Source organism: Leptonychotes weddellii, chromosome 1 (assembly GCF_054177405.1).
Source record: "Leptonychotes weddellii isolate Sample4059 chromosome 1, ASM5417740v2, whole genome shotgun sequence".
Classification (NCBI taxonomy): Eukaryota; Metazoa; Chordata; class Mammalia; order Carnivora; family Phocidae; genus Leptonychotes; species Leptonychotes weddellii.
This window is the reverse complement of record NC_138369.1, coordinates 117891846-117919321: the sequence shown is the minus strand read 5'-3', so window position 1 is coordinate 117919321 and position 27476 is coordinate 117891846. Positions and strand designations below refer to the sequence as shown.

General features: G+C 41.1%; 1 protein-coding gene across 2 annotated transcripts in view; it reads left to right on the top strand.

Annotated features, from left to right (window-relative positions):
- MCF2L2 (MCF.2 cell line derived transforming sequence-like 2) overlaps positions 1-27476 on the top strand; it is a 202850-nt gene that overhangs the window by 72134 nt on the left and 103240 nt on the right. For both annotated transcript variants that reach the window (XM_081830363.1, XM_081830355.1), the window contains exons 6-10: positions 7853-7969; positions 12268-12417; positions 19731-19855; positions 20434-20548; positions 21029-21148. In XM_081830363.1, coding sequence (XP_081686489.1) covers positions 7853-7969; positions 12268-12417; positions 19731-19855; positions 20434-20548; positions 21029-21148 — 627 coding nt within the window. The remainder of the gene's footprint in view (positions 1-7852; positions 7970-12267; positions 12418-19730; positions 19856-20433; positions 20549-21028; positions 21149-27476) is intronic.

The following is a 27476-nucleotide window of genomic DNA, read 5'->3' as shown; positions in this document are numbered from 1 at the left end:
AAAAAAAAAAAGAAGTTGGGATTCTACTGCAAGGTAGAACTTTCCATTCTCCCTTATTTATTTGTCTGTTATCATTAGACATATATGTATGTCTCTCTCTCTATAAATATATTTATTTATTCTAGAAATCGAAGAGTTCACACTGGTACTTTAAATTTTAGGTCATCATCAGTGACCCCTTATGTGGGAAACTTTACACTACTTTCATGTAAAAAAGTAATTTAACCTTTACCGTTAAAATGTCTTGCAAAACCCAGAAAGCATCCATCATAAATGCAAGATACTTTCAATAAAAAGAAAATTACACAGTAGGTGGCAAAAAAAATTTTAGGTCATCTAAGATGTATTTTTAAGTAGGGATAAAAGCAAAGGGAAAGTAGTATGGATAGTATACTCCCATTTGAATAAAATGTATGTGATTGTGTATGATAGCTCACCTTGGGAAGGCTGTGTAAGACTCAAGAAACTGGTTGAAGTGGTTGCCTCCCAGATATAGAACTGGAGGTCTGGGGGTATGGGTGAGAGGGAAAATAAGAGTGGGAAAAGAAATAGAAAAATCTCTTATCTGAGATCGTCAGTTTTCATTGAGATGGATGAAATATTTTCTCAGAGCAATTTCAATTAAAGCGAGGTTTTTCATTTGTTTTGAACAGATAAGGTGTATGTGATAATAAACGCAAACAGAAAGAGTGTAGCTAAATTGAAAATAGTATTCCTCTCACCCATACCCCCAGACTTTTTTTTTTAATGTTAATCTTCTGGAGGTAATGTGTCTTTTTTTTCACTGGTTGCTTTTAAGGGTTTCTTTTTTTTTTTTTTTTAAGATTTTTAAAAAAATTTATTGGGGTGGAGGGGAGAAAAATAAATAAATAAATAAATAAATTTATTTATTTGACAGAAAGATAGAGAGCACAAGTAGGCAGAGCGGCAGGCAGAGGGAAAGGGAGAAGCAGGCTCTCTGTTGAGCAGGGAGCCCGATGCGGGACTTGATCCCAGAATCCTGGGATCATGACCTGAGCCGAAGACAGACGCTTAACAAGTTTGCATTCCCACATCCTTGCCAACACCTGTTTCTTGTGTTGTTCACTTTTGCCTTTGTTTCCCTTGCCTCCTGCAATGTGTCTGGTAAGAAGTTGTTACAGCTGAGGTCAAAGAGGTTTCTGCCTGTTTTCTCCTCTAGGATTTTGATGGATTCCTGTTTCACATTTAGGTCTTTCATCCATTTGAGGTTATTTTTGTATATGGTGTAAGAAAGTGGTCCAGTTTCATTCTTCTGCATGTGGCTGTCCAATTCTCCCAGCACCATTTGTTGGACAGACTCTTTTCTGTTGGATATTCTTTCCTGCTTTGTTGAAGATTAGTTGACATAGAGTTGAGGGTCCATTTCTGGCTTCTCTGTTCTGTTCCATTGATCTGTGTATCTGTCTTTGTGCCAGTACCATACTGTCTTGATGATTACAACTTTGTAACAGAGCTTGAACATAGTACTAGAAGTCCTAGCCTCAGCCATCAGACAACAAAAAGAAATAAAAGGCATCCAAATTGGCAAAGAAGAAGTCAAACTCACTCTTTGCAGATGACATGATACTCTATGTGGAAAACCCAAAAGACTCCACCCGCAAATAGCTAGATCTCATACAGGAATTCAGCAAAATGACAGGATATAAAATCAATGCACAAAAATCGGTGGCATTTCTATACACTAACAATGAGACAGAAGAAAGAGAAATTAAGGAATCGATTGCATTACAATTGCACCAAGAATCATATGATACTTAGGAATAAACCTAACCAAACAGGTAAAGGATCTGTACTCTGAAAACTATAGAACACTTACGAAGGAAATTGAGGAAGACACAAAGAAATGGAAAAACATTTCATGCTCATGGATTGGAAGAACAGATATTGTTAAAATGTCAATGCTACCCTGAGCAATCTACACATTCAGTGCAATCCCTATCAAAATATCATCAACATTTTTCACAGAGCTGGAACAAATAATCCTAAAATTTGTATGGAACCAGAAGAAGACCCTGACTAGCCAAAGGAATGTTGAAAAAGAAAACAAAGCTGGTGGCATCACAAATCCAGACTTCAAGCTATATTACAAAGCTGTCTCCATTTCATTTCTTTCACTCTAGGCATTATTTCCTTTCTTCTACTGTCTCTGGGCTTTGTTTGTTCTTTTTCTAGCTCCTTTAGTGTAAGGTTAGGTTTGTTTGAGACTTTTCTTGCTTCTTGAGGTAGGCCTGTATTGTTATAATCTTCTCTCTTGGAACAGCTTGTACTGCATCCCCAAAATCTGAACTGTTGTGTTTTCATTTTCATTTGTCTCCATGTGTATTTTTTGATTTCTTCTTTGGTTTCTTGGTTGACCCATTCATTGTTCAGTAGCATGTTATTTATGTTCTTACACATGTATTTGTGTTCTTTCCAATTTTTTTCTTGTGGTTGATTTCTAGTTTCATACATTATGGTCAGAAAAGAAGCATGATATGATTTCAGTCTTTTTGAATTTATTGAGACTTGTTTTGTGGCTAACATGTGACCTATTCTGGAGAATGTCCCATATGCATTTGAAAAGAATGTATTCTGCTGTTTTAGGATGGAACAATCTGAATATATCTGTTAGATCCATCTAGTCCAATGTGTCATTCAAAGCCACTGTTTCCTTGTCGATTTTCTGTTGGATGACTTATCCATTGATGTAAGTGGGGTGTGAATATCTCTACTATTACTGTATTACTATTGATTTCTACCTTCATGTCTTGCTAATAGTTACTTTATATGTTTAGGTGCTTCCATGTTGGGTGCATAAACATTTACAATTGCTATATTCTCTTGTTGGGTTGATCTGAACCAGGTGCTTTAGGGGTGTCTCCTTTGTGGGTTGTATGTGTCCCACTGTTGTGGCTGAGCCTCATTTGCTTTCAGTCCAGTTGGCTGCAATGGCTGACTTTGCCTGTTGTGGGTGCACCAGGCAATTTGTTCCCCATGCTGTTAAAGGGCTGGTCTGGGGCCACTGTGGGCTTGTAGTTGGACAATGTCAGCAGTCAGACCAGCTGCTTGCCCTCAGCCCATCTGCCAGCGCAGCAGTGGTACTAAACTTCAGGGCATTCTCCCTTGCTGCCCCCTGAGAGCCTTGTTGGTGGGTGGGGCTGGCAGTTAGACCAGATGTCTGCCCCAGTCCCATCTGCTGGGACTATAGTCACACTGATGTGTGTGGTTATCTTCCTCTTTCCCCAGGGGAGGAGTCACTTTGGAGTGGCACTGGACCCTACTGGGGGTTGCTTGCAGGATGTGTCTTGGCAGGAGCCACTTTGGAGAGATGCCTGTGGAGTAGGGTGGGGTGGATGAGGTGGATTAGCAGGAGAATGCAGAAGTAGGGTGTGTGGTGTTAGCAAGTTATGGGAGAGTGTTTGAGCTGGTTTCCACAGCTGTCTGGCTATCTAGGCTGGGGTGGGGTTGGGGGCGATGGCACCTGCTGGGGCTTTGTTCTAGGAGAAGTCACCTGAAGAACCTGCCCCTCCAGTGCAGGTTCTGAGATTAGTAAATAAGTCTTCCCGTATACCCTTGGCGCTTTCAGATTGCTGCTTCTGTACCGTACCTTGGTTGGGTTGTTTGTTGTGTTAGCTCTTTAAGGATGGGAACTCAGTTTCCTATCGCCCTCTGTCTCTCCCAGAGCTAAGCCTGCTGATTTTTAAAATACCTGGAGTTAAGCCCTCCTGATTGTAAAAAGTCACAAAGTTAAGCTCCACTGTTTTTCAAAGCCAAATGTTATGGGACTTGTCTTCCCACTGCAGGTTCCCTGTGTCCCGGGTTCCTGGTGTGGGGTCTGCTCCTCACCCTTCTCCGTGCTTGTGGTGTCCCTGCTGTTTGTGGTTAAGTCTCCCTGGGAGTTTGGTTCCCAACTGCATCTCTGCCCCTTCTACCTCTTTCTGTGTGGCCTCCTCTCTATTAACTGTGGAAAGTCTCTTCTGACAGCCTTTGGGTTTTCTGAGTTAGCTGCACTGATGTGGCTGTTATCTAGGTGTGTCTGTGGGCCGAGGGCCTCCTACTCCACCATTTTTTTAGAAGTCCTCTTTGCCCATTTTTAATTATGTTTTTTTACTGTTGAGTTTTGAGAGTAGATATGAATCTAATGTCAGATATGATTTGCAAATATTTTCTCCTAGTTTGTGGGTTGTCTTTCATCCTCCTAACCATGTCTTTTGCAGAGCAAGTGTTTTTAATTTGGATGAAGTCCAGTTTATCAATTCTTCTTCTATGTGTTGTGTTTTTGGTGTTGTATCTCAGAACTCTTTGCCTAACCCAAAGATTTTCTCCTGATTTTTCCTTTATGTTTTTTTTCTCCAAGTTTTATGTTTTACATTTAGATCTCTGATGCATTTTGAGTTAATTTTTGTATTAGATGTAAACTAAGGTTCCTTTTTTTGCATATGGATGTCTGGTTGTTTTAGCACCATTTGTTGGAATTATTTCTCCATGGAATTGACTTCTTGCACCTCTGTCAAAAGTCAGGTTCGTGTTTGCCAGGGTTCAGGGATGATTGGGGGGTGGGGTTTGCCTGTAAAGGATAGCACAAGGGTGGGGTGCCTGGGTGGCTCAGATGGTTGGGCATCTGCCTTTGGCTCAGGTCGTGATTTCTGGGTCCTGGGATTGAGCCCTGTGTTGGGCTCACAGCTCGGCGGGGAGTCTGCTTCTCCCTCTCCCTCTGGCTCTCCCCCTACTTGTGCTCTCTCTGTCTCTCTGTCTCTCTCTCTCAGATAAATAGATAAATCTTAAAAAAAAAAAAAAAGGATATGGGCGCCTGGGTGGCTCAGTTGGTTAAGCGACTGCCTTCGGCTCAGGTCATGATCCTGGAGTCCCTGGATCGAGTCCCGCATTGGGCTCCCTGCTCGGCAGGGAGTCTGCTTCTCCCTCTCCCACTCCTCGTTTGTATTCCCTCTCTCGCTGTGTCTTTCTTTGTCAAATAAATAAATAAAATCTTTAAAAAAAAAAAAAGGATAGCATAACGGAGACTTTTGCAGTGATGAAACAGTTCTGCATCTTGATTGTGCTGGTGGTTACACAAATCTACAGATGTGAGAAAATAATATAGAACTAAACATACACATTACATCAATATCAACTTCCTGCCTTTGATTTTGTACTATAATTACGTAAGATGCAACCATCGAGGGCAGGGACTGGGTGAAGGGTACATGGGACCTCTCTGTACTATCTTTGCAACTTCCTGTGAATCTGTACTTATGTAATTATTTAAAATTACTATAATTACTTTAATTACTTTAAAATAAAGAGTTAAAAAAATCACTTGACCATATTTGTGTGAGTCTATTTCAGGACTCTCTACTCTGTTCCATTGATCTATTTGGCTGTCCTTTGCCGTTACCAAACTCTTGATCTTTTTAGTTTATAAGTCTTGAAACTTTATTCATTTCAAAATTGTTTTGCCTATTCTATCTATTTTGCATTTCTGTATAGATTTTGGAGTTAGCTTGAGACTTTCTACAGAGAGAGACTTTCTACAGAAAGTCTGCTGGGATTTTAATTAGGATTGCTTTGATCAATATTTAACGGTACTAAATCCTCTAATATCTTCCTTTTATTTCTAATTTTCATTTTTAGCTTCCACTTTAAAATTTCTCTTAATCCTCTACAGCTAAAGATGAGTGGGCAGAGTCCCAGCAAGCATGGAACAGAAGTTAGGTGGAACAGAAGATGTGCAGCCTGGCAGGATGTTTTTTATTTTATTTTTTTAATTTATTTTTTAATTTAATTTCATTTTTTTTAAGATTTTGTTTATTTATTTGACAGAGAGAGAGAGCACAAGCAGGGGGAGCAGCAGAGGGAGAGGGGGAAACAGACTTTCTGCTGAGCAGGGAGCCCGACGCGGGGCTCACCTGGGATCATGACCTGAGCCGAAGGCAGATGCTTAACCAACTGAGCCCCCCAGGCCCCCCAGGATATGTTTTTTAAAACTCCAGGCTGTGTGGCAAAGTTACTTCTGCCTAATAAGATGTTCCACGTTGGTATTAAAAAAAAAACAAAAAAACTCCAAGTGTTACCATAGCAATTAATATTTCAAGAAGCAAAATATATTGGCAGTTTCTTGTTTTGTGTCCTTTAATTTCTAAGACTAAACATCTTTTTGAAACTCCCAAAGTGGTTTAAAATTTTTAGGAGGGAAAGGCAAAAATGGATTCAGGTTTGGTTTCTTTCTACTTTTTCTCATATTATAAATGTAATTTTAAAAATTCCCAAACTTCTGGTGTGCCTGGCTGGCTCAGTTGGTGGAGCATGTGACTCTTGATCTGAGGGTGTGGGTTTGGGACCCATACTGGGTGTAGCTTACTTAAAAAAATGTAATTAATGAATTAATAAAAAAAATTCCCAAACTCCTTTTCAGAAGTGAAGGAGAAAGTCAGGGACCTGATAAGGTTAACAGTGATATGCAGTAACCAAATCCCATTAAACCTGAGTTCCTTGAAGCAGGGACTGTTGTGCTATCCCTCAGACCCTGGCATTTATTAGAAATTCAATACATTATTTGTTGAATGAGTACATCAATTTTGTTTTCACCTATAGACTTTGGGCCCTAACTTAGGTTCTTTCTATTCCAAAGTGGGTTTATCACTTGACTAATACTATATAATAATAGAAGAAAGCTCCTATTCTTTTTTTTTAAGATTTTATTTTTAAGTAATCTCTATACCCAACATGGAGCTGAGGCTCACAACCCAGAGTCAAGAGTCGCATGCTTCACCAACTGAACCAGCCAGGCACCCCAGAAAGCCTATGTTCTTATGTCCTCTGACCGAGAGTCAGTTTTCAAAATAATCAACAAGGAGTGAAGAAATATAAAGTCACTAAGTTAAAGGCTTACAGGGGGACATGTTTCAGAAGTAAGAGTGAGGGGTCTTTGTTTCTCTTTAGGAGTGAATAGGGGGTGTGATATAATCCCTGGAACAGAGAGCTAGGACCACGACCTGGTCAGAGCCACTGCAGAGGAGCAGAAATGGACAATTTGAAATGTGTCTACTCCCTCTAGGTGTGTGGGCATTCGCTCATCAGCATGGGTTTTTTTTTTTTTTTTTAAATTCATTTGAGACACAGAGATACAGAGAGAGAGAGAGAGCGTGAGCAGAGGGAGAGAGAGGGAGAGGGAGAAGCAGGCTCCCTGCTGAGCATGGAGCCTGATGTGGGGCTCGATCCCAGGACTCTGGGATCGTGACCTGAGCCGAAGGCAGACGCTTAACCATCTGAGCCACCCAGGCGCTCCAGGATGGGTTTGTTAATGAACCAGATTGTTAATTCAAAAAAATCCACTCCCTATTACCTCCAAATCTCCTCCATGCAGGATAAATTGGGGGCATATCAACATTCCTCATGGGAGGCATCAGTGTAGTAAATCTTTTTAATACACACTCCTCAGTATGTGCCCATATTCTAATTTTATTTCGATATTCACCAGCCTACCCCTTACTGGGCTTCTCATTGCAGATTTTTAGGTCTCAATATAGCACTTGATTTTGGTGGCCGAAGAGTATACTTTAGCTTGGTAACTTTTGACAAAAATCCACCTAAAGTAAGAGCCGACTTCTGGGTAGCTTAGAACGGAGTCCCCAAACCAAGTCATTCTTTTGTCATAGACTGTACGACCTTTGTTATTCCTCGCTTAAAGGGGGCAAATGTAAAGGGAATATAAAACATTTCTCTGCTGGATGTAGCAACTCCTTGTATATGAATTCCTGATCAGGCAAAGTTCAAGTGCTGCTTAAATAATAGAACCTAGATGAGCTACTCTTTAATTATCTGTGAGGAATATATTGATTTTTTTCCCCTACAGATCATTATGTTAAACTCTGTGTCTGACCTTCATGGCTACATTGACAAAAGCCAACTGACAGAGGACTTAGGGGGAACTTTGGAATACCGCCATAATCAATGGATAAATCATCGAACTGTGAGTACCAATTTACATGCCCTTTATGTTGTCTCTCCTTGTTTTCCAGAAGACAGGGCAGTTAAAGATCAACTGTTGGGTGGTCATTGCCCACGACCACCTAACATTGGGATGGTTGGATTTTCTAAGCCACAGGTAGGGGAGAAATGGGGTGGAAGGGAAGAGGCTGTGACTTGTCCTCATATCTACCTTTGCCTCACCTCATCATCTGGCATGCAGTTTTGGGGAGACTTGATTTAGAATGCACCTGGGGAGTTTTCAACATACCAGCACCCTGCTCTACCTCAGAGAAATTAATTTGCTTGATCAGGGTTGGGTCTCAGACATTAGCATTCCATGCAACTTCCCAGATGATTCTAATGTACAGAAAGATAAAAACCCACCGAGTCAGAAGGAGCTGCATTTACATATTGTCACCATTCTTATTGTCTGACCTTAGGTCAGTTATTAAACCTCTTTCAGCTTGTTTTCTCCCCTGTTAAAATGGAACTAACAGTGGTTTTCAGCTGGGGACAATTTTAGAAAGACATTTTTTTGTAGTCATGATTTGGGAGGAGGCGAGTTATTGGCATCTAGTAGGTAGGAGCCAGGGGTGCTGCTAAGCATCTTATGCACAAGACAGCCCCCCCACAACAAAGAATTGTCTGGCCCAAATGTCAGTAGTGCCGATGATGAGAAACCTCAGACTAACAGAAGCTGCCTGAGAGTTTGATGTGAGATAAAGTGATGTAATGTGTGTGAAAGCACCTGACATACAGTATTTTACTTGACTCACTCATAGTAATGGTTATTATGCTAAACCAGAAGGGTCAGTAATATGGAGGGAAAAGTGGGATTGAAACTCAAATAATAAGTGTTTCTGTATAAAGTTGCCATTCTCCTTTCTCCACTCTCAAAGCCCCCAGACCCTCAAAATGACTAGGTTTTCTGAGCTGAGCGAGAAGCTCCCTCACCACCCCAGGGACAACTTGTGGTGTCAGCCCCCTTCTCTCTGTATCAGGTAACTTTGGAAACATGTTGCCCAACATTTACCAATAAACACCTGAAGGACATTTGATTAGGAGAATTTACTCTCTTTTAGAGTGTAAAGCTTTGTGATTTTTTTTAAAAAAAGGAAATTTAAGAACTAAACAAAAATAGATTTCTAGCAAAAGTGCATTTATTTCTAATCCTTCCATCACTTCTTTGTACGCTATGTAATTCTAAGGAAGACATGACCCTTCCCAAAACCTAGCAGAAGACCCACAACCTTGGCATGAACCTTTAAAACAGTAACAGTGACTCCAAGAGAACTATTGAGAGTGAAAAAAGGAATGGTGAAGTTCTTCACAAACATATTATTCCCACTAGGTCTAAATAGAAAAGATATGGAGGGAAGCTTATGTAGAATATCACACACAAATAAGTGTGGTCAGGGTTGTCCTGTGTTGCAATTTCATTAAACCATATGAAAAATGGAACTGGAGTGCTTCCAGGCTTTATTTCTTCACTTCCTAGGATTTTATTATGTTACTTTAATAATCAGAAGAATTTACTGTCCTGCCAGCCTTATTTGGCCTAGCTAGCTCTCCCTTTTGCTCTGACTTCTCTACCAATCCTTTGTTTTATTATGTTATTAATGTTTTTCAAGTTGCCTCAGATCTTTTTTGAAATAACACAAATTTGCCCCAAATGAATAAAGAAAAAACCCGAGTGTACCTTGACATCAAAGATAAGAATAGTTCTCTGAGAACTTAGAGAGGTGAAGAAGACAGAAACCATGAACATAGATTTTTTAAAGATATGGCCTGAGCAAACATGTGCACACACCTTCCCACCCCAGGCCTAGTTTGTATCCATGGTTTGTATTTGTACATGTGTTAATCATATTATAGTGAACTTTAAAAAATACAACTAGTATTGAAACATCAGACATATTCTTTATATGCCTTTTGTATGTTTTATGTATATATTTTATATACACATATATATAATTAGAACTATAATAATATAATACATATACATATCATGTATATGTAATATATATAAATCAGTTTTTGGGTAACAGTGTACTTTCTGGATGTCAGATCTTTGAGACTCATTAGAACTGAAAAGAACCTTAAAGATCATTTATTTCAATTACCTTATTTTACAGATAAGGAAACTGACCTTCAAAGTAAAGAAGTGATTTATCCAAGGTTATACAGTTGAGTAGTGACAGAGCCAAGACTAAGGCCAAGCTCTTTCTCATCACCCTGTCAGCATCAGGTCCTGTGTACCATTTCCAAGGTGACTGTTTGCTAGTCAGATACCTGGAATCAAGTTAATTTTGTTAATAGGACTCTCCATAGGAAACCCCTGGCTTTCGTCTCTCTCCAGGTTGACATCTGCAAGCCTCGCACCTGACTCTCAGAGTTGTTGCTGTTATTATTATTACACTTGTAAGGTACTCTGCTGTGCCCAAGTCCTTTCACATTTGCTATTCCTTTGATAGCAAATGAATCACAGAGCAAAAAACCCTGCAAAAACAGAGCAACCATTATTCCCATTTTTCAAATGAAGACACTAGCACTCAGAGCAATACCTGGCTTATTCAAGATCACACAGTTAGAGAGCAGAGTCTGGACTGTAATTCAAGTCTTAAACTCTCAAGCCAAGATCTTCGTTGATCTAATTTTAAATCTAGTTTTATTCAGTCTAGTTTTTATTGCCAAGAGGTGGTATAGCATAGTGCTTAAGAGTGCTGGCCCTGGGTTTAATCCCACTTCTGCCACTTGTTTTTTTTATATGACTTTGGGGGAAATTACTTAACTTTAATATGCTTCAGTTTCCTCATCTATAGAATGTGGTGGTAGTAGTAACCTAATTGAGATGCATTACAAGAAGTAGGGCATATTAAGCAAGGTACTTAATCTCATATTTTCTTATTATAAATCCTCTGATAAATTGGATTTTTATGTTATTCATTAGAGGCTATTGGTAAATGAAGTTGAAAGAGTGTCTTATACAGATATTAGATTATATAAAAGTAAATACATTTTGATGTGCTTGAAAGAAAGATTTTCATAAAAGTTAGTGTTTGTCTGACTTTCCGAGCCAAAAGTACTGTGATGTTCAGGACAGCAGCTATATAAATACTTGGGCTAATAGGGGAGATTCCACCTACAGCAGTACTTCAAGTATGAAGAGGTTTGATGGTGTAGGTGCCTGGCTGGTCCAGTCGGTAGAGCGTGTGACTCTGGATCTCAGGGTTGGAGTTCGAGCCCCACATTGACTGTAGGGTATACTTAAAAAAAATGATTGATGGAGAATGCCTTTGGGTTCAGACAGTTTGGGAGGTATGCCATGCTCTGGAAGCCTCTATCACGCCAGCCTCAGCTCTGGCCCCTATTACAGAAAAGGGCTGCACCACATCTGGCCCATTCTTTAGGGTGTGCATTTGGGTTTTCAGAAATGTTCTCTGATTATGTAAGAGCAGAGGTAATTTTTTCCCAAATGAAAGTTAGGTTAGGCCTCTTTGTCACTACCTGTTATCTGTCTAGCAGCTGTTTATGGGCCACCTACTCTGTGATAGGCAGAGTACCATTTGCTGGTGGAACGGAGATGAATTGTAGTCACCCTTTGAGGGCAAAATTGTCTCAGGAGCAGAGGGAAATGGGCAAAGTAGAGCCAGTCTAGCTGACTAGAATGCTTTATGAGATTCTGAAAAGCCACTTGCCTTTAACTATATCTACTGATGATAAGCATCACTTTTTCTAGGTTAGGACATATGTTTACTGCTAAAATGCACTCTGCTAAATGCATATATCTCATCTGGGATATTAGCTGTGAAGTTACTCATCAGTTAGTAGGTATTCATTTAATGGCAGAGTAGAGTCCTTAGTGGAAGGTAAATTTCTACAAAAGAGTGAGGGGCAGAGGTCCCCAGCTTCTCATCACATGTGACAAAAGTAACTATCAGAAAGGTTACTAGTGACCTAAGCACTATGTCCATCTTCTCCCTTGGGGTCAAACTTGTTTCCCAAACTTGGTGACATTGGTTGAATCCTGCTTTCTTTCCTTCCTTATTGCCCAAGTAATATGTTCTTGGGCAATTCACTTGACCTGTTGGAGGTTCAGTTCCCTCTACTGTAAAATAGAGATAAAATACCTTCCACTCTGGATTGTTGAGATGATAGACAAAGGTATAGCACCAGGTAGAATGCATGGCCCATTGCAGGTACTCAGGGAATGGTAGCTCTTTCTACTATCCTTCTATTCAGAGAACATATTGGTGAATGTTAAGCTCTCCTCATTGTTATGATTGTCTGACCTTCCAGGCCATTGAAAACTTTGCCATGACATTGAAGACCACTGCCCAGATGCTCCAGATGTTTGGGGTCTGCCTAGCCACAACAGAGCTACCCAGAGGCGTGCTGTCCACTGAAGACCTCCTCATGTCCCACACGAGGCAGCGGGACAAGCTCCAGGTGAGTAGTCAGTGGCCTCTCACAGGCCAGCTTCTTGGAGGGAGCTAGGAGAAGAATTAGAAGTTAAGCCCCCTTCTTCCTCCTTCTCCAGTGACTTGGCAGTGACTGATCATCTTAAACCTTCTAGATAGGCAGTATGTGAAGAGAAAAAAACCTCTTGAGACTGGTCCGTGAATGTAAGAGGATTGTAATTAAGACCTGTGAGAAGCAGCCCCATAAAGGGAGACTCATTCTACCTTTGTGCTCTAAGAGAGGTGTTTGAGCATTGTTTCAAGGGCAGCACTCCTATGATCTGCTCAGGACAGAGCAAGATATAATGGATAAAACTGCAGTGAGGGGTGGGAGTTGGGGTTTGAGGCAGAAGCTTTCCTGAGGCTCTTGTGAAGTTTTGGGGCAAACTAATAAGCTGACATATTGCTTCACCTTCTCAGGGATATATCTTTTTATTTGGGGAATAATTTGAGAAAGAAGACATGGAAAGTGCTCTGAACTGGCTTTAAGGAGAGGCACCTATTAACTTCATAAAAGCATGTCAGAACCTGCTAAGAACGGAGGTTGGCAGATTCTTTCAGATCATGCAGTAAAGGGAAGACTTCCTGGGGCTTACAGGATGGGCGTCAGCTCTTTTCTGCCTCCAGAAGCACAAATGGACCATATCCATTATTTCACAGAAGACCAGAACTCCATAGGGCAGCAAGCTGAGGATTAGAAGATGGATAAATCTTAGCATGACATGTATTCTTGCTGCACAGAGCTTGGCAGGAGCTGACCTCTTTTATCTGTGGCCCCAAATTTACAAAAATTCTTTGCTAGGTGGTTGATTTGTTCATTTAGTCAACATTTATTGATGACCTACCCCTACATGCCAGGAAAACAAATGAAAAAAATGTAAACTCAAGGAACACATAGTTGAGTTAGGGGAGTCCCAGAGTCTAGTAGTTAAGGCAAATTAATTTTTGCATGTGTCAGGGAGCACTGTTAAATTCTCTTCTTAAGGAGCTTGATATCCAAAAAGAGTTCAAAATGTACTTTCTACACTACTCTGCATAATTAAAAGATCTGGTTTGAAACTGGGAAAACCTGAAAGCATCCTAGAAATTTTCCTGGGAAATGTCTCTGACGAGCTTGACAGACACATACAACTTAGCACACCTGTCTTTTTTTTTTTTTCATTATGTTACCACCATACAGTACATCATTAGGTTTTTGACGTAGTGTTCCATGATTCCTTGTTAGCACAGCCATCTTGTTCCTGTGTATGCTTCTTACACATGGATGGAGACTCAGAGAACATCTTCAGAACATGTGCATGCAGGTGTCCCAGGGTCTTCTGCATATTGGATCCTTCTCCAAGAAGAGCTTCCATTTCCTGAGGAAAAGTAACTTTGACAGGCTATAGGCCATCTCTCGGTTTACAAACAGTATGGTGGCATGCACCCTGCTGCCACTAGGACCCTGTCTGCACAAGGAGGAAATTCATGGAAACTCCCTCGGACTTCTGTAGATTTTCCCAGAAGCCGGTCCCTGAACTCCTCCTGTAGCTTGAGTGCTGACAGTAAAAAAATTAAATACCCAAAAGTGATGAAATGTGTTTTCTCTTTGTGGGAACAAAAACCTGCTTAAGCTCTTTGGGCCGTGTGACAACTAGATATCCATGAGGAAAAGAAGGAAATTGGATCCTCACCTCACATCCTATACAAAAATTAACTCAAAATTGATCAAGGGACTAAATGTAAATCCTGAAACTATAAAACTCTTAGGAGAAAATATAGATGTAAATTTTCATGACCTTACATCAGGCAATGGTTTCTTAGATTTAATAACGCCAAAAGCACAAACACCTAGAGAAAATAAATAAACTGGACATCATCAAAATTAAGAACTTTTGTGCTTCAAAGGCCACTATCAAGAAGGTGAAAAGACAACCCACAGAATGGGGGGAAATATCTACACATCATGTATCTGATGATATTCTAGTATCCAGAATATAGAAACAACTCTTACAACTCAACCTTTGTAAAAAGACAACCCAATTGAAAAATGGGCAAAGGATTTGAACAGACATATCTTCACAGAAGATACATAAATGGTTATTAAGCACATGAAGACATGTACAACATCATTAGTCATTAGGGAAATGCAAATCAAAACCGTAGTGATATACCCACTAGAGTGGCTCTAATTAGAAAGATGGACAATAACAACTGTTGGTGAGGATGTGAGGAAATTGGAACCCTCAGACATTGCTTGTGGGAATGTAAACTGTCTGGTAGGCCCTCAAAAGGTTAAACATAGAGTTACCATATGACCCAGAAATGCTACTTCTATGTGTATGCACAAGAGATTTGAAAACATACGTTTCATATAAAAAGTTACACATAAATGTTTGTAGCAGTATTATTCATGACATCCAAAAAGTGGAAACAACCCACATGTCCATCAGCTGATGAATGGATAAACAAAATGTGGTATAGCCATACAATGGAATATTACTCAGCCATAGAAAGGAAATACTGATTGAATCATGCTGTAATATGTATGAACTTTGAAATAATTATGCAGAGCGAAAGAAGCAGACACAAAAAACCACATATTGTGTGAATCCACTTACATGAAATGTCCAGAGTAGGTAAACTTAGAGTGAAAGTAGGGAGATGAGTGGTTGCCAGGGGCTGGGAAGAGGGAGAAATGGAGAGTGATGGATAATAGGGGTGGGGTTTCTTTTTGACAGTGATAAAAATGTTCCGGGGAGGGGGAAATCATGAAATCGTATGCATTAAAAAGGTGAATTTTATGGTACTATATGAGCTATATCACAATTTTTTAAAAAAGAAAAAGACCTTTGGGCCTAACACAACAATAAAATAGCCATGAAGCCTATAGAGATATGTGCTTTTCTTACTGTTTATGATGGTCCTACGGACTCTTTTTCATAGCAAAACAGCTCTTCCCATTGTCTAATTCCGAGCTGGTTTTTGGGAGCAGTTTATAGAGGCAGGCAGTCTCTCTCTTGAATCCCAAAGGAGGTGGTTATCTACTCTTTGCCACTTTTATTTAGGCCAGAAACCCCAGGGTCTTGGCCTTTGGCTCTCAGATCCTTAAGTCAAATGAGACACTTTACCATGTGTTCATTTAAATAGGGTAAGACTCTCATATTTTGTTGTTGTTAAAATAAGAAATCTAACAGAGCCAAAGGCCTTTCTCTCATCATGCAGGAGGAAAGTGCCAGTGGGTCCTCTGATTATGTGATAAAGCACTCTTATAAATATGAATACTGTTTAGTATTCAGTATTTGTTCCAGTCAGTATTTATTCAATTTTGTATTCAGAGATGATAGTTCTATCAGTATTTCCAGGGTTACAAATAATCAAGAAGATAATCAGAATTACAAGTTATTTTTTTGTAGGCCCTAGAAATAATTTTTTTTTAAGATTTTATTTATTCATTTGAGACACAGAGATACAGAGAGAGAGAGAGAAAGAAAGCATGAGCAGGGAGAGAGGCAGAGGGAGAGGGAGAAGCAGGCTCCCCGCTGAGCCAGGAGCCCGATGTGGGGCTCGATCCCAGGACCCTGGGATCATGACCTGAGCTGAAGGCAGACGCTTAACCATCTGAGCCACCCAGGCGCCCCCCTAGAAATAGTTTTATAGTCATAGGAGTTTTTAGAGACCCCCTTTGTTCAAACTCTACCTGTGGGGAATGTAAGTTAGGAATGGATAGACACGGAGGTCTTGATTTTTTTTTCTTTTTTTAAAGATTTTATTTATTTATTTGACAGAGAGAGAGACAGCGAGAGCAGGAACACAAGCAGGGGGAGTGGGAGAGGGAGAAGCAGGCTTCCCGCTGAGCAGGGAGCCCGATGTGGGACTCGATCCCAGGACCCTGGGATCATGACCTGAGCCGAAGGCAGCCGCTTAACGACTGAGCCACCCAGGCGCCCACGGAGGTCTTGATTTTGCACAGGAAGACAAACTTGGTATTCTTATGGATGCTTTTGGTGTCAATACCTTAACAAATGAGCATGTTGCACTAATTTTATACCACAGGAAGGTTTCTCTCAATAGCTGCCGAGGAAAGAGGTATCTCATCTCTTTTAGGGACTTCTTTTTTCTCAGTTATGAAGACTTGCATTTTAAAGGATAGATTCTAGAATTCATTAGTCAGCATTATGCACAAAAGCACGCAGAGCTAACTTGTAGTGGCAGAAATGGAGCTAAGTAATAAAAGTGAAGTGAGGGGTCTAAAACGTTAGTCATTCTTACAATCTCTGGGCTCTGATTCATCCTTTAACTTCCTATCTCACCTCCACCACCAGCCCATGACACGGCTGAACACAGCACCTGGCATGGATAGTCGTGCTTTATAAATGTATTTTCAGTGAATGAATGAATGTCTAGATTCATGCTTACTGTTGTCATAGGAAAGAATTCCCCCCAGAAAATTTAAGTTCTTTTGAGCCTGAAGCAATCTGCTTGCCCTATTAAGTGGGTCTTCCGAACCAACGGCTTGTTTCCATAATAATGGAACTGTAATGAGTACACACTGGGACAGCCATACCAGTTGTTAAATATTTATGTTCTTGAGTGTCTGACTTTACCTCCCTGGCCCGTTTCCGAGGACCCATGAGGCCTCAGGATTGCAGCCACCAAAGTGGGTAACACGTGGACCACAGTTGGCCTCAGGACTGCTTCAGCATTGTATCTGACAACTGTGCTGATTGGTCCGTGCCTGCTCTAAACAGTTCTTAAATATTCTGAATTGTTACCACTGTGGACAAGGGCACACTCCACTTTTGGCCTGGGCAACTTATCTTTTCACTTTCCAAGTACCATAGTTCCTCAATCTTTCCCTGTGTATCTGTGGCAGATTTTTATAACCCTGCTGAAGCTGACCACATATGGCCTAGTCCCAAAGCAGTAACCAGTCATGATTTTTCCTTGTATTTTTTGATAGCGTGAAGGGGACACACAGTGAATGAGACCACGTACTCAGGTCCACCTTCCCTCTCTCACACATTTCCTCACACTCTGCAGTTCTTTGGGTATACCTCTCTTCTGAGCTTCCCCTTCCAAAAGTCTTCTGCCCTAGCAATACTCGTCTTGTTCTCTGGCCCTTCCACCCTTCCTCCCAACTCTACATCATACACACACTAAATAGATATAAAATCTAATAATGGTAATGCCAGAGTCTAACTGGAATGCTGGAATCTCAAGGACATCTAAGAAACTGAGTGAGAAAAGCCAAGACCTTTTTTAGAAGGTAGGAAGAATGCAAGGTAAGAGTACTTGCTAATGAGTGCTTCGCCCCTTCCCCCCATCATATCCTATTTGTCCTTGTTCATCAGCCTAATTTCTTTTAGACTATTATTAATTCACCCAACCTACAAATATTTCATGAGCATTGGTGAGATAAGAAGAAATGAGGGTTGATACCTGAGAGTGGAAAAGAAGGGATGTATCCAGTTCCCAGGCAGGAGTACCAGCCAAGAGGCTGACTGCAGGGCATTACCTGGAGAGGACAGAGCCACAGGGGGTGTCCAAAGAACTTGGGCCAGATCAGAGAAGTCAAATTTATCATCAACCAAATCCGGGGACAAGTTTGAGGCTGGGTGTGGACAGCGGAAGCCTGCAAGTGGATGAATATTGGAACTAGCAAGATGGGAGATAAGGAACAAAGGCGTGAGGGTGAGCGGGCCAGAACATGTGTGTGAACAGGGTGGAGAAACCCAAAACTCCTCCGACAGGGAATGAGCTCCATACTGTGAGAAGGCTGGAGGTGGCCAGGCCCCAAGGAGAGATTCAGGCTTCATGTGCATAGAGGGTATTGTTTTGTAACCATGGGCCTATTCTAATGCTTAGGGCATACTAACCAGCATCCTGTGTGACCCATGCACCAAATCCCCGACTCCTTGGAGCAGAATTCCCTGCCAGGCTCCACCCCTTTAGCTTATTTTGTAGTTCTCACTCAGGTCATTGGGAGAGATGACTTGTGCTGTGTGATTAGAGGTCTTGAGCTGGTGGATTTGGCAGGAGATAACCTGACATCTTCTCCAATTGCAAACCCCACATCCCATGTAAAAGGAGGGGAATAGAATTGCCTTGGAAGTATGACTCTTTCCATGTCAAACCGAAGTTGCTGACCATCTCCGCCAAACTTCCATAATTGAACAAGCCACACTTTACGGGCAGATAGAAGGAGAGGCAGGTGTCAACTGAGACCAGATGAAGTTTTTTTCCTGGTCAACTAGCAACTATTACATTATTATTACATGCCAGTTTCTAGCAGTTATTATTCAGTATCTGTCATTTTCTTGTTTCTGGTCACTGCCCTGGATTAGAACCAGATTTTATTAATTTGTTAATAAATTTAAAATTATTAATTATTAAGCAATTAACATAAATAATTAATAATTAAAAATTATTGATTTATTGCTTTTGCTTTAAATATATAACAGCAGTTTGAGGTATAAAATTCAACAGTTGTTGCTTTAGAGAGGAAAAGTGGATGGGCAGGGGACAAAAGACTTATTTTTTCCAATATATATCCTTTTGTATATTTTGGGTTTTGTATCATGTGTATGTATTACCTGCTAAAAATAAGTTAATAATCATATGATCTAATAATACCACTTCTGGGCATTTACCCAAAGAAGACAAAAACACTAATTCGAAAAGGTATATGCACCCCTACGTTTATTGCAGCATTATTTACAATAGCCAGATTATGGAAGCAGCCCAAGTGTCCATTGATAGATGAATAGATAAAGAAGATGTGGTGTATATATACAATGGAATCAGCCATAAAAAGGAATAACATGGATGGATCTAGAGGGTATACTGCTAAGAGAAATAAGTCAGTCAGAGAAAGACAAATACCATATGATTTCATTTATGTGTGGAATTTAAGAAAACAAAGAAAAAAAGAGACAAACCAAAAAACCGACTCTTAACTACAGAGAACAAACAGCTGGTTACCTGAGGGGAGGTGGGTGAAGGGATGGGAGAAATAGGTGATGGGGATCAAGAGTACACTTACCATCATGAGCACTGAGTAATATATTAGAACTGTTGAATCACTGGATTGTACACTTGAAACTAATATAACACTTTATGTTAACTACACTGGAATTAAAATAAAAAAAAACAAAAATAAAGGAGTTAATTAATTTTTAAAAGCTGCAGCTTGACTTCTTTAGCATTTAATTTCCTATAAGAAAGATACAGCTTGATCTGCCATTCTTCTCACTGCAAATCCCACCAAGAATTTGCTTTTGTTCATTTCTTTTGAGACAAACTATATTTTCCTTTCTCTAGGATGAGCTGAAATTACTTGGAAAGCAAGGGACCACATTACTGTCATGTATTCAAGAAACAGCAACCAAAAGTCCTACCAGCAAACTCAATCCCAATGAACTAGAGAATGTAGCTACCATGGAAAGGTGAGTGAGAGAGGGGGGAATATGTAGAACTCGATCTGAAACAGCCAAGAACAATTGGTACAGCTACTCCTGGGTCTTGGTGGAGTCAAGAAAGAATAGTATTTGAGAAAACAAAGGCAAAAAGATGGTATCTACCGACAGAGATGTTTTTATGAGAATGCTATTCCCTCCTTTTGTGCTATGCTCTCATCCCAGGATTTCAAGGGAGATGGTAGTACATATTTATCTATATTTCCAAATAACAGTTTGGTTAGGTGCTGTGCTTTACACACCTGTCATCTCAGGTAGAAAACAAAAGGCACAAAGTTAAGGTTACCTGGGGGCACATTGCAAAGCACAGCAGCTGCATCCGAAGTGAAGTTTCTGCCTAGTGCTGAGGGTGTCCTGATAAAAAAATGGAAAATTTTTCCATTTCCAGCTGAACTGTGAGAAAGTCATAGGTGACAGAGACTTGCATAAAAAGGAGATTCCCGTAGTTCTTAACACTGACTGGAAACATAGGGGTTATCTACATAAGCCTACATGGACTCCTGTGGAAATGAACACTAACCACAATGTCACTCTCTCTTTCTTGACAGGTTATTACTTCAGTTGGATGAGACAGAAAAAGCCTTTAATCAGTTTTGGTCTGAGCATCACTTGAAGCTTAACCAATGCCTACAACTACAACACTTTGAGCACAATTTTTATGAGGTGTTACTTTCTTGTTGAATAGAGCTTTCTTTCATGGTTTGGTGACTTCTGGTTCTCTCTTCTCCCTTGAACTCTGGATATTGAGTGTCCCTCTTCTCCCTAATCCAGCCCCCTCCTTATATCCTTGCTTCCTCATTGATTATTCTCTTCTCCCTTTTTCAGTGGGGTAGCAGTATTCTAGCATCCCATTTTCCTGTTGGCATACATGATATTTCATGTATGTTTTATCTTCCTTTTTGACTGATAATCTGTGAATGTAGCTATACTCTTTCATCTCTGTGTGTCTCGGCACCATAATCCTCTCCACCCCTGCCCTGAGCTTAATCTAAACGCTTATGAGCTGTAAAAAGAAAATGTATATATAGATACACAAAAGTCCTGAATCCTTTTTGGATTTTCAAGTTTTCTTAGAGTATACAAACCTATATCTCCAGAGAGGTGCTCAGGGCTTATTTCTGGATGTTCTAATGTGTCTTACAGGTTAAGCTTGCCCTGAACAATTTGCTGGCAGAGCAAGTAGAGTTTACAGACATTGGAGACAGTGTGATACGCGTGGAGCAACTTCTTAAGGAACATAAAAACCTGGAAGGAAAAGGCGAGGTTTGTTTTTTGCTGTTTTTTTGGACTGGGAAGGAAGTTGCTGTGTACAGTGACAGATCATGTCCACTCATTATTGTTGGAAGTTGCTAAAGGACACAGGAATGCCCAAATCCTGCCTTTTCAGTCCCCACTGCCACCCCAGGTGGGGTGAGGGTTCCGGTTGACTTGCCTGCCCATACAAAAGCAGCGGGAGGAAAGGTCACAATGACACATTATTGACCAGCAGGATGTGGGGGGTGGGAGTTGGTGGTAAGGAGGGGAAATGTGAAAAGGGGAAACCAGAAAAAAATACCAGCTGGTTTTATAACAAGCAGAATGGTGCAAAGGGGGAAATGGGTCCATATTAGTTCTGCTGCTACACAGAGTTGGCAAAGCTTTCTCCTTTCTCATGCCCCAAGAGTTGTCAATATCAAACTTGTAAAAGAATACGTGTTTCACAATTCTCATACCAGAATTAGACAGTTTCCCAGATCTGCACACAAGTCAGCAGGTAGCAGTGATTCTATTTTAAGTCCTTATCAATTTGGGTTATTATGAATTAAGAAAGCCGAGTCCTCTCTTTCTAGAGAAGTTCCTTTTTGCTATTCTCAAATTAGATTCTCTATATTTTTGTCTTTTGGGCACCGTGTCTTTGATGATTAGCACTTCCTCTCTGAGCTATCTAAATGCATGTTTCCCACATGGTAATTTTATAGTATTAGAGATTTGCTTCTCAAAGTGTGATCCTCTGACCAGTGCATAGATGTCACCCGAGTGAGAACTTGTTAGAAATATGGAATCTCACGACCCCCCCAGAATTAGAATCTGAATTTTAATAAGATCCCCAGATGATTGACATGTACTTTATAGTTAGAGACATACCTTCCCCTCCCCAAAGGACAAGTAACAAATGTAAACCAGGTTCACTCTGACCCTAAGAGGTATCAGTTGTAGATTCTGAACTGGAGGTGCTTTTACACGTGCGTGAACACACAAACCCACCTGTGCACCCAGACTCTCACTCAAGAATCCCATCCTCCCCTATGAGCACTCCCTGTTACCAGTGATCATTTGACAACTAAACATTTTAGTACTATAGGCATGAGTAAACAAACATTTATCAAACAATAAAAAAAATTGAATTTCATGTACCTGATGACTATGTGTCTCAGATTCTCTAAGACAGTCCCAATTTTACATAATTTTAGTTTTTTTTCAAGAGAACTCCTTATGAAATGTAGATACTATGTATTTTCACTTGCATACATTCATATATTAGGAAAAAAAGCCTCATCAAGCCCAGTCCTTATATTTTGGGTTTGGAAAAATATGGCCATGGCATATATATGAATGAAAGTAGCTACTGACCTGCCAGGAAGGCATTCATTCATCACCAGGTATTCCTTGTCCTAGGTTCTGTGGATATGGTGGCAAACCAGTCAAGACCCTGCTCTCATAGAGTTTACATTCTACTGGAGAGAGAGATGACTAAAAAGTAATCAAATAGATAGTAATATCAGATACATGTGGTATGAAGAAAACAGGATGTAAGAGAGAGTGACTTGGGGTGCTACTTCAGCTCAGGTAGTCAGGAAAGATCTCTCTGAGAAGGTGACCTTTGATCTGAGCTCTGGATAGCCATGCAATGATTTGGGGAATAGCATACAATGCAGAGAAGCCTCAAGTGTAAAACTTTTGAGGCAAGAATGAGGTTGGTGAGTTCAAAGAATGTTGCCTGAAACATAGTGAGTCAGGAAGGAACAAGGTGGGAGCAATGGTGGTGAGGACTGGATTTTATTTTCAGTGGAACCTACTGGGGGGTAGTCTGGGTTGGGTTTTAAATAGTATGACTGAGGGGCGCCTGGGTGGCTCAGTCCATTAAGTGTCCAACTCTTGGTTTCAGCTCAGGTCATGATCTCAGGGTCATGCGATCCAGCCCCATGTTGGGCTCTGCACTCAGTGCAGAGTCTGCTTGAGATTCTCTCTTCCTCTCCTTCTGCCCCTCCCCACTCTTGCACATGTGTGCTCTCTCTCTTCCAAATAAATGAATACTTAAAAAAAAAAAAAACAGTATGGCTGATCTGCATCCACTTTCTCTCTTCTGCTCCTCTTCTTGGACTTGAGATCTTTGGAACATACTTTAAAGATTGCTGACCAGAGCTAGGGGAGAAACCTATGGTCATGGGACATAGGAATGCTTTGTGAACCCATGATTGATCTTTCACAGCCAAAGTACCAGAACCAGGTAGACTGACTCACAACAGATGACCTGCAGAGCCCAGGTATATTAGTTTTACCCATTCTGTGCCTTGTTTACCCTGTTGTTTTTTTTTACTTATTTTCTAAAGGATGCAGTAGACCTATTTCTCTGCCTTTAGATGAACCAAACAAAACTATCCTATCATAACCAGGACCTTTTTAACATGTTTTCCCACAGATTTCTAAAAGAGAGTGTTTCTTCACATGATTTTAAAGGCTTGGCTAATCTTTCCATTTGTCCTGTAAAGTGTTAAAGGAATAAGGTGATGTCTGTCTAGAGTCCACCAAAACCTGCATAGGTTTGTCCTTCACTCAGCACTCAGGGGTCAGCTTCCCTCCTGGCATAGCCACTCACTGATATCTGGGTTGTTGCCAACTTCCTTATTCTGTATAATGATATCATCCTCATGGGTAACCTCTGAGCCAACTCACTAACCAGACGTCTGCTGCATCCTAATTGAGCCTGTTCTTTTATCTTTTTCTGGTTTGATGGTTTAGCAATTTTTTTTTTTTTTTTAAGAGAGGGAGAGAGAATCTCAAGCAGGCTCCACTCCCAGTGTGGAGCCCCACCCACGGCTTGATCCCACAACCCCAAGATCATGATGATCTGAGCTAAAATCAAGAGTTGGATGCTCAATGAGCCACCCAGGCGCCGCTGGTTTAACAATCTTTTGAAAGGTCATTTCTAATTCTGAGAGACAATGGTGGTTTCAACCCCCACTCTTACCTCTTTTTAAGGTAGAATTTGCTGTAGGGTTTTGGCTATAAGGCATGCTGGGGCCCTTGGTGATGGGTCAGCAGAGAGCAGACAAGGACCGGGCAAGGGAACCAACCTGATTTTAATCTTGACCTCTCCCCACAAGACCAAGGGCCCAGCAGTTATGTACATGTCCAGGAAGGCTTGGAACCCAGATCATTAACCTCCTAGGGATGTAATCTAGCTGGAGGGGCATGACTTTTTTTTTTTAATGGAAAATTTCAGACACATGCAAAAGTACATCAACTAGTACAGTGAACTCCCATGTGTATGCTCAGTTTCCACAACCCTTAACTTTCTGCCTTTCTTGTTTCATCTGGCCCCACTTCCCCACATGTACATTTCATTCCTATGCCATTATTTGTGGGTTCATTCTGGGTTCCCTGACATAGAGCATCACCCTTTCTCATCATTTTCTTTCACAGCAGACATTTTCATCTTTCATATGTCATAGCAGTAGATTCTGGGGAAAAATAAGCTGTTATTACACTAGGGATTTCTGAATTATGTGTTGCAGCTTGACTATCTAGCCTTCTAGAATTTTCAGTATCTGAAAGATGCCAGGATGGCTTATGATCAGAGCACCAGATTTCAGCCATTTCTTTCTCATTACTTCTCTTTGACTTTGGTGGTTTTGTCACCTGGTTTTCTTTAGCAGAAGCTATATAGATTAAGAAATAAGTTGTGATTTGGAGGTTTTATGGTAAAGTTCTTTGCAGGCGCCTGAAGGATGTGATAGTCATGGGCTTTTCAGCCATCATTTATAGCATATACGAGGAGGCCAAGGGGACTGGAATGTGACAAGACACCAGTTTTGGAGCCAGACAGAACTGGATTCAAATCTCCGCTCTAACAACTACCAGCTGTGTGCCCTTAGTCAAGTCTCTTAGCCTTTCTGAACAACCCTCATCTGTAAAACTGATAATAACCATTGCCTATTCCTTGTGAAGATGAAATGAGGTAAAGGCTTCGTAAGGACTGGAGTGTAGTAGGTGGTCAGAACCTGGAAGCTCTTATTGGTACCCATTCATTTCAGTTGAGTGACCTTCCCGCCATCCAGTGTGGCTCCTGAGTCACTGCTCACCCCTCCTCCAATATCTCAGTGTTTAAGAAGTTCTGAAGGGTGAGATGCTGCACGCCAAGCAAAGGGCAGGCTGTCATCACCACGAGGTGCTTGGAAAATATTCTGGGGGGGAAGTTCCCTGGGCCCAGAAAACTTGTCCTGTTCTTAGTAAATTCACAGCTGGACTTAAAAAAAAAAAAAAGTCAACAGACTTCCTTGCCAAGTTTTCATGCTTCTATATTTGGCTAGAATCAGACAGGTTTGATCAAATGAGGTCCCTAAGCTTAGGCGGAACGAATGCAGCCATTTTTCTCTGTGTTTGTTGGTCAGAACCAGATTCCGGAGCCAGACTTCCTGACTTTGAAGCCTGGCTCTTCCCTTTCCTACCTGGGTCACTTTGGGCCATTTTTGCCTCTACTTCTCCTTTGTTAAATGGGGCCTATGTCAAAGGGTTTGTTGCAAGGAGTAAAAAGAAACAGTTAATTTAAGCATGGCATATAGAAGGCTCTCTGAATATCAGCTGTTGTCACAGAGGTAACGGGGCAAATTCTGTGCTACGGAATGTTTCTTAGGTTCAACCTGCAGTGGCCGAGCAGTTCTGGTAAGAGCGTCTCATCCATTCTTCATTCATTTTGCAAGTATTTGTTGATCTCCTACTATGCCAAGTCCTGTTCTAGGTTATGTGGACACAGCAGTGAGGAAAACAGTTAAAAATCACCACCTGAGGAATTAGCATTCTAGCCTTTTCTCAGGGATGGCAACCAGTGCATTATGCACTGGGTATTTATCCCTGAGTTCCTTTAAAATAGCCATTGCTTGACTTGTGTCACTTTATTCTTGTATCATTACTCAGTTTTGTTTTGCACAACAATCATTTATTCTTTAGTACCTAATTTGTACCATGGACGTCTTAAGTTGCGTAAGAGCTGGTGCATGCTCACAAGGGTCCGCAGCATAGTGCGGGCAATAGATCAGTGATCACAATACAGCAAAGTACCTGCTCTGATCAAGAAAGGGCACAGAGCGTTATGGGAGCACAGAGGAGGGGCATCAAAATAAAATGGTGGAGTTGAGGAAGTTTCCTGGAGAGAATGCACTCTGGAAGGTGATGTAGAAGTTAGCTCCAGAAGAGTGTAGGTGCATCAGGAGGTGGGGGATGGAGACGTGGGAGTGGGGGTGGCCAGGGAAAGATGGGGTTTTCTAGGCAGAGGGAGCAAGTAGAGAAGCCATGGAGGCCCCAAGCTGCCTGAATATTTGGAGAGCTATTAACAGGTCGTTAGTTGGGTTTATAGCAGAGGATGGGGGTGAGGAAAGGGGAGGCGGAATAGGCACAGATATGAGCCAGGTAACGAAAGGCCCTCTGTGCATTGCTCAGGAGTTTGAACTTTTCTCCTGAAGACCGTGGGGAGCTGGGGAAGGATTTGAGGCTGGGGAATGATGTAGACATGATGGGATGCTGTAAGGGAGGTGCTGCTTCGTCAGTAGTATGGAGCATGATTTGAAGGAGAGCCTGAAGGAAAGCAAAGAGACCAGCTGTCCTGGTCAGAAAACACGGAGGCCAGAATAGACCTCCCAGGAGGTGGTGGAGGAGAGGGTTCAGAATTTGAAAGTTGTTAAGGATGTGGGCTCTGCAGGGTTTGGTGAATGACTGGCCGAGGAGGGGAGGGGGGGGCAGTGTTTTAGAGATTGTTGAAACCATAAACCCCTGTAATTTAAGAGAGGGGCAGGATGTCATCACCTTGAGTCATCATAACTCCTTGTGTTACTGTAAAAAGTTAAACCAGGGCAAATGTGTCTCACTGGGATGTGCAATTGTCAGCAAGGGTGCACATGGAAGTCATCTGTATTCACTCACAGGTCAATGTTGTTTCACACAATTCCAGCCAAGTATATCACTGTGTCTTCTAGTTCCCTGGTTAATTCATTCTGTTGATGAAATATTTATGAGATACTTCTAAGTGCTTTCATGGAGCTTGTGTATTGGTAGGAGTGGGTGGAGGAGGAAAGAATCATAAGTGAAAGTAAACAAAGAAGGTAAGTTCAGGTAGAGGTAAGTGCTGTTAAAAAAAAAGGAACTGAAGGGAGAGAGAGGGCCCGGGCGGGTGGGTTGCTGGGAGTGACTTAGATAGTATAGTCAGAGAAGGCCCTGTGAAGAGGTGAGCCAAGAATTAACCTGAATGACCCTAAGTGAAGCATCCTGGGGAAGGACCCTGAGGCAGGAGCTAGTTTGGTTGCCATCCTTGTTTAAACCATGCCTCCTACCAAGTATA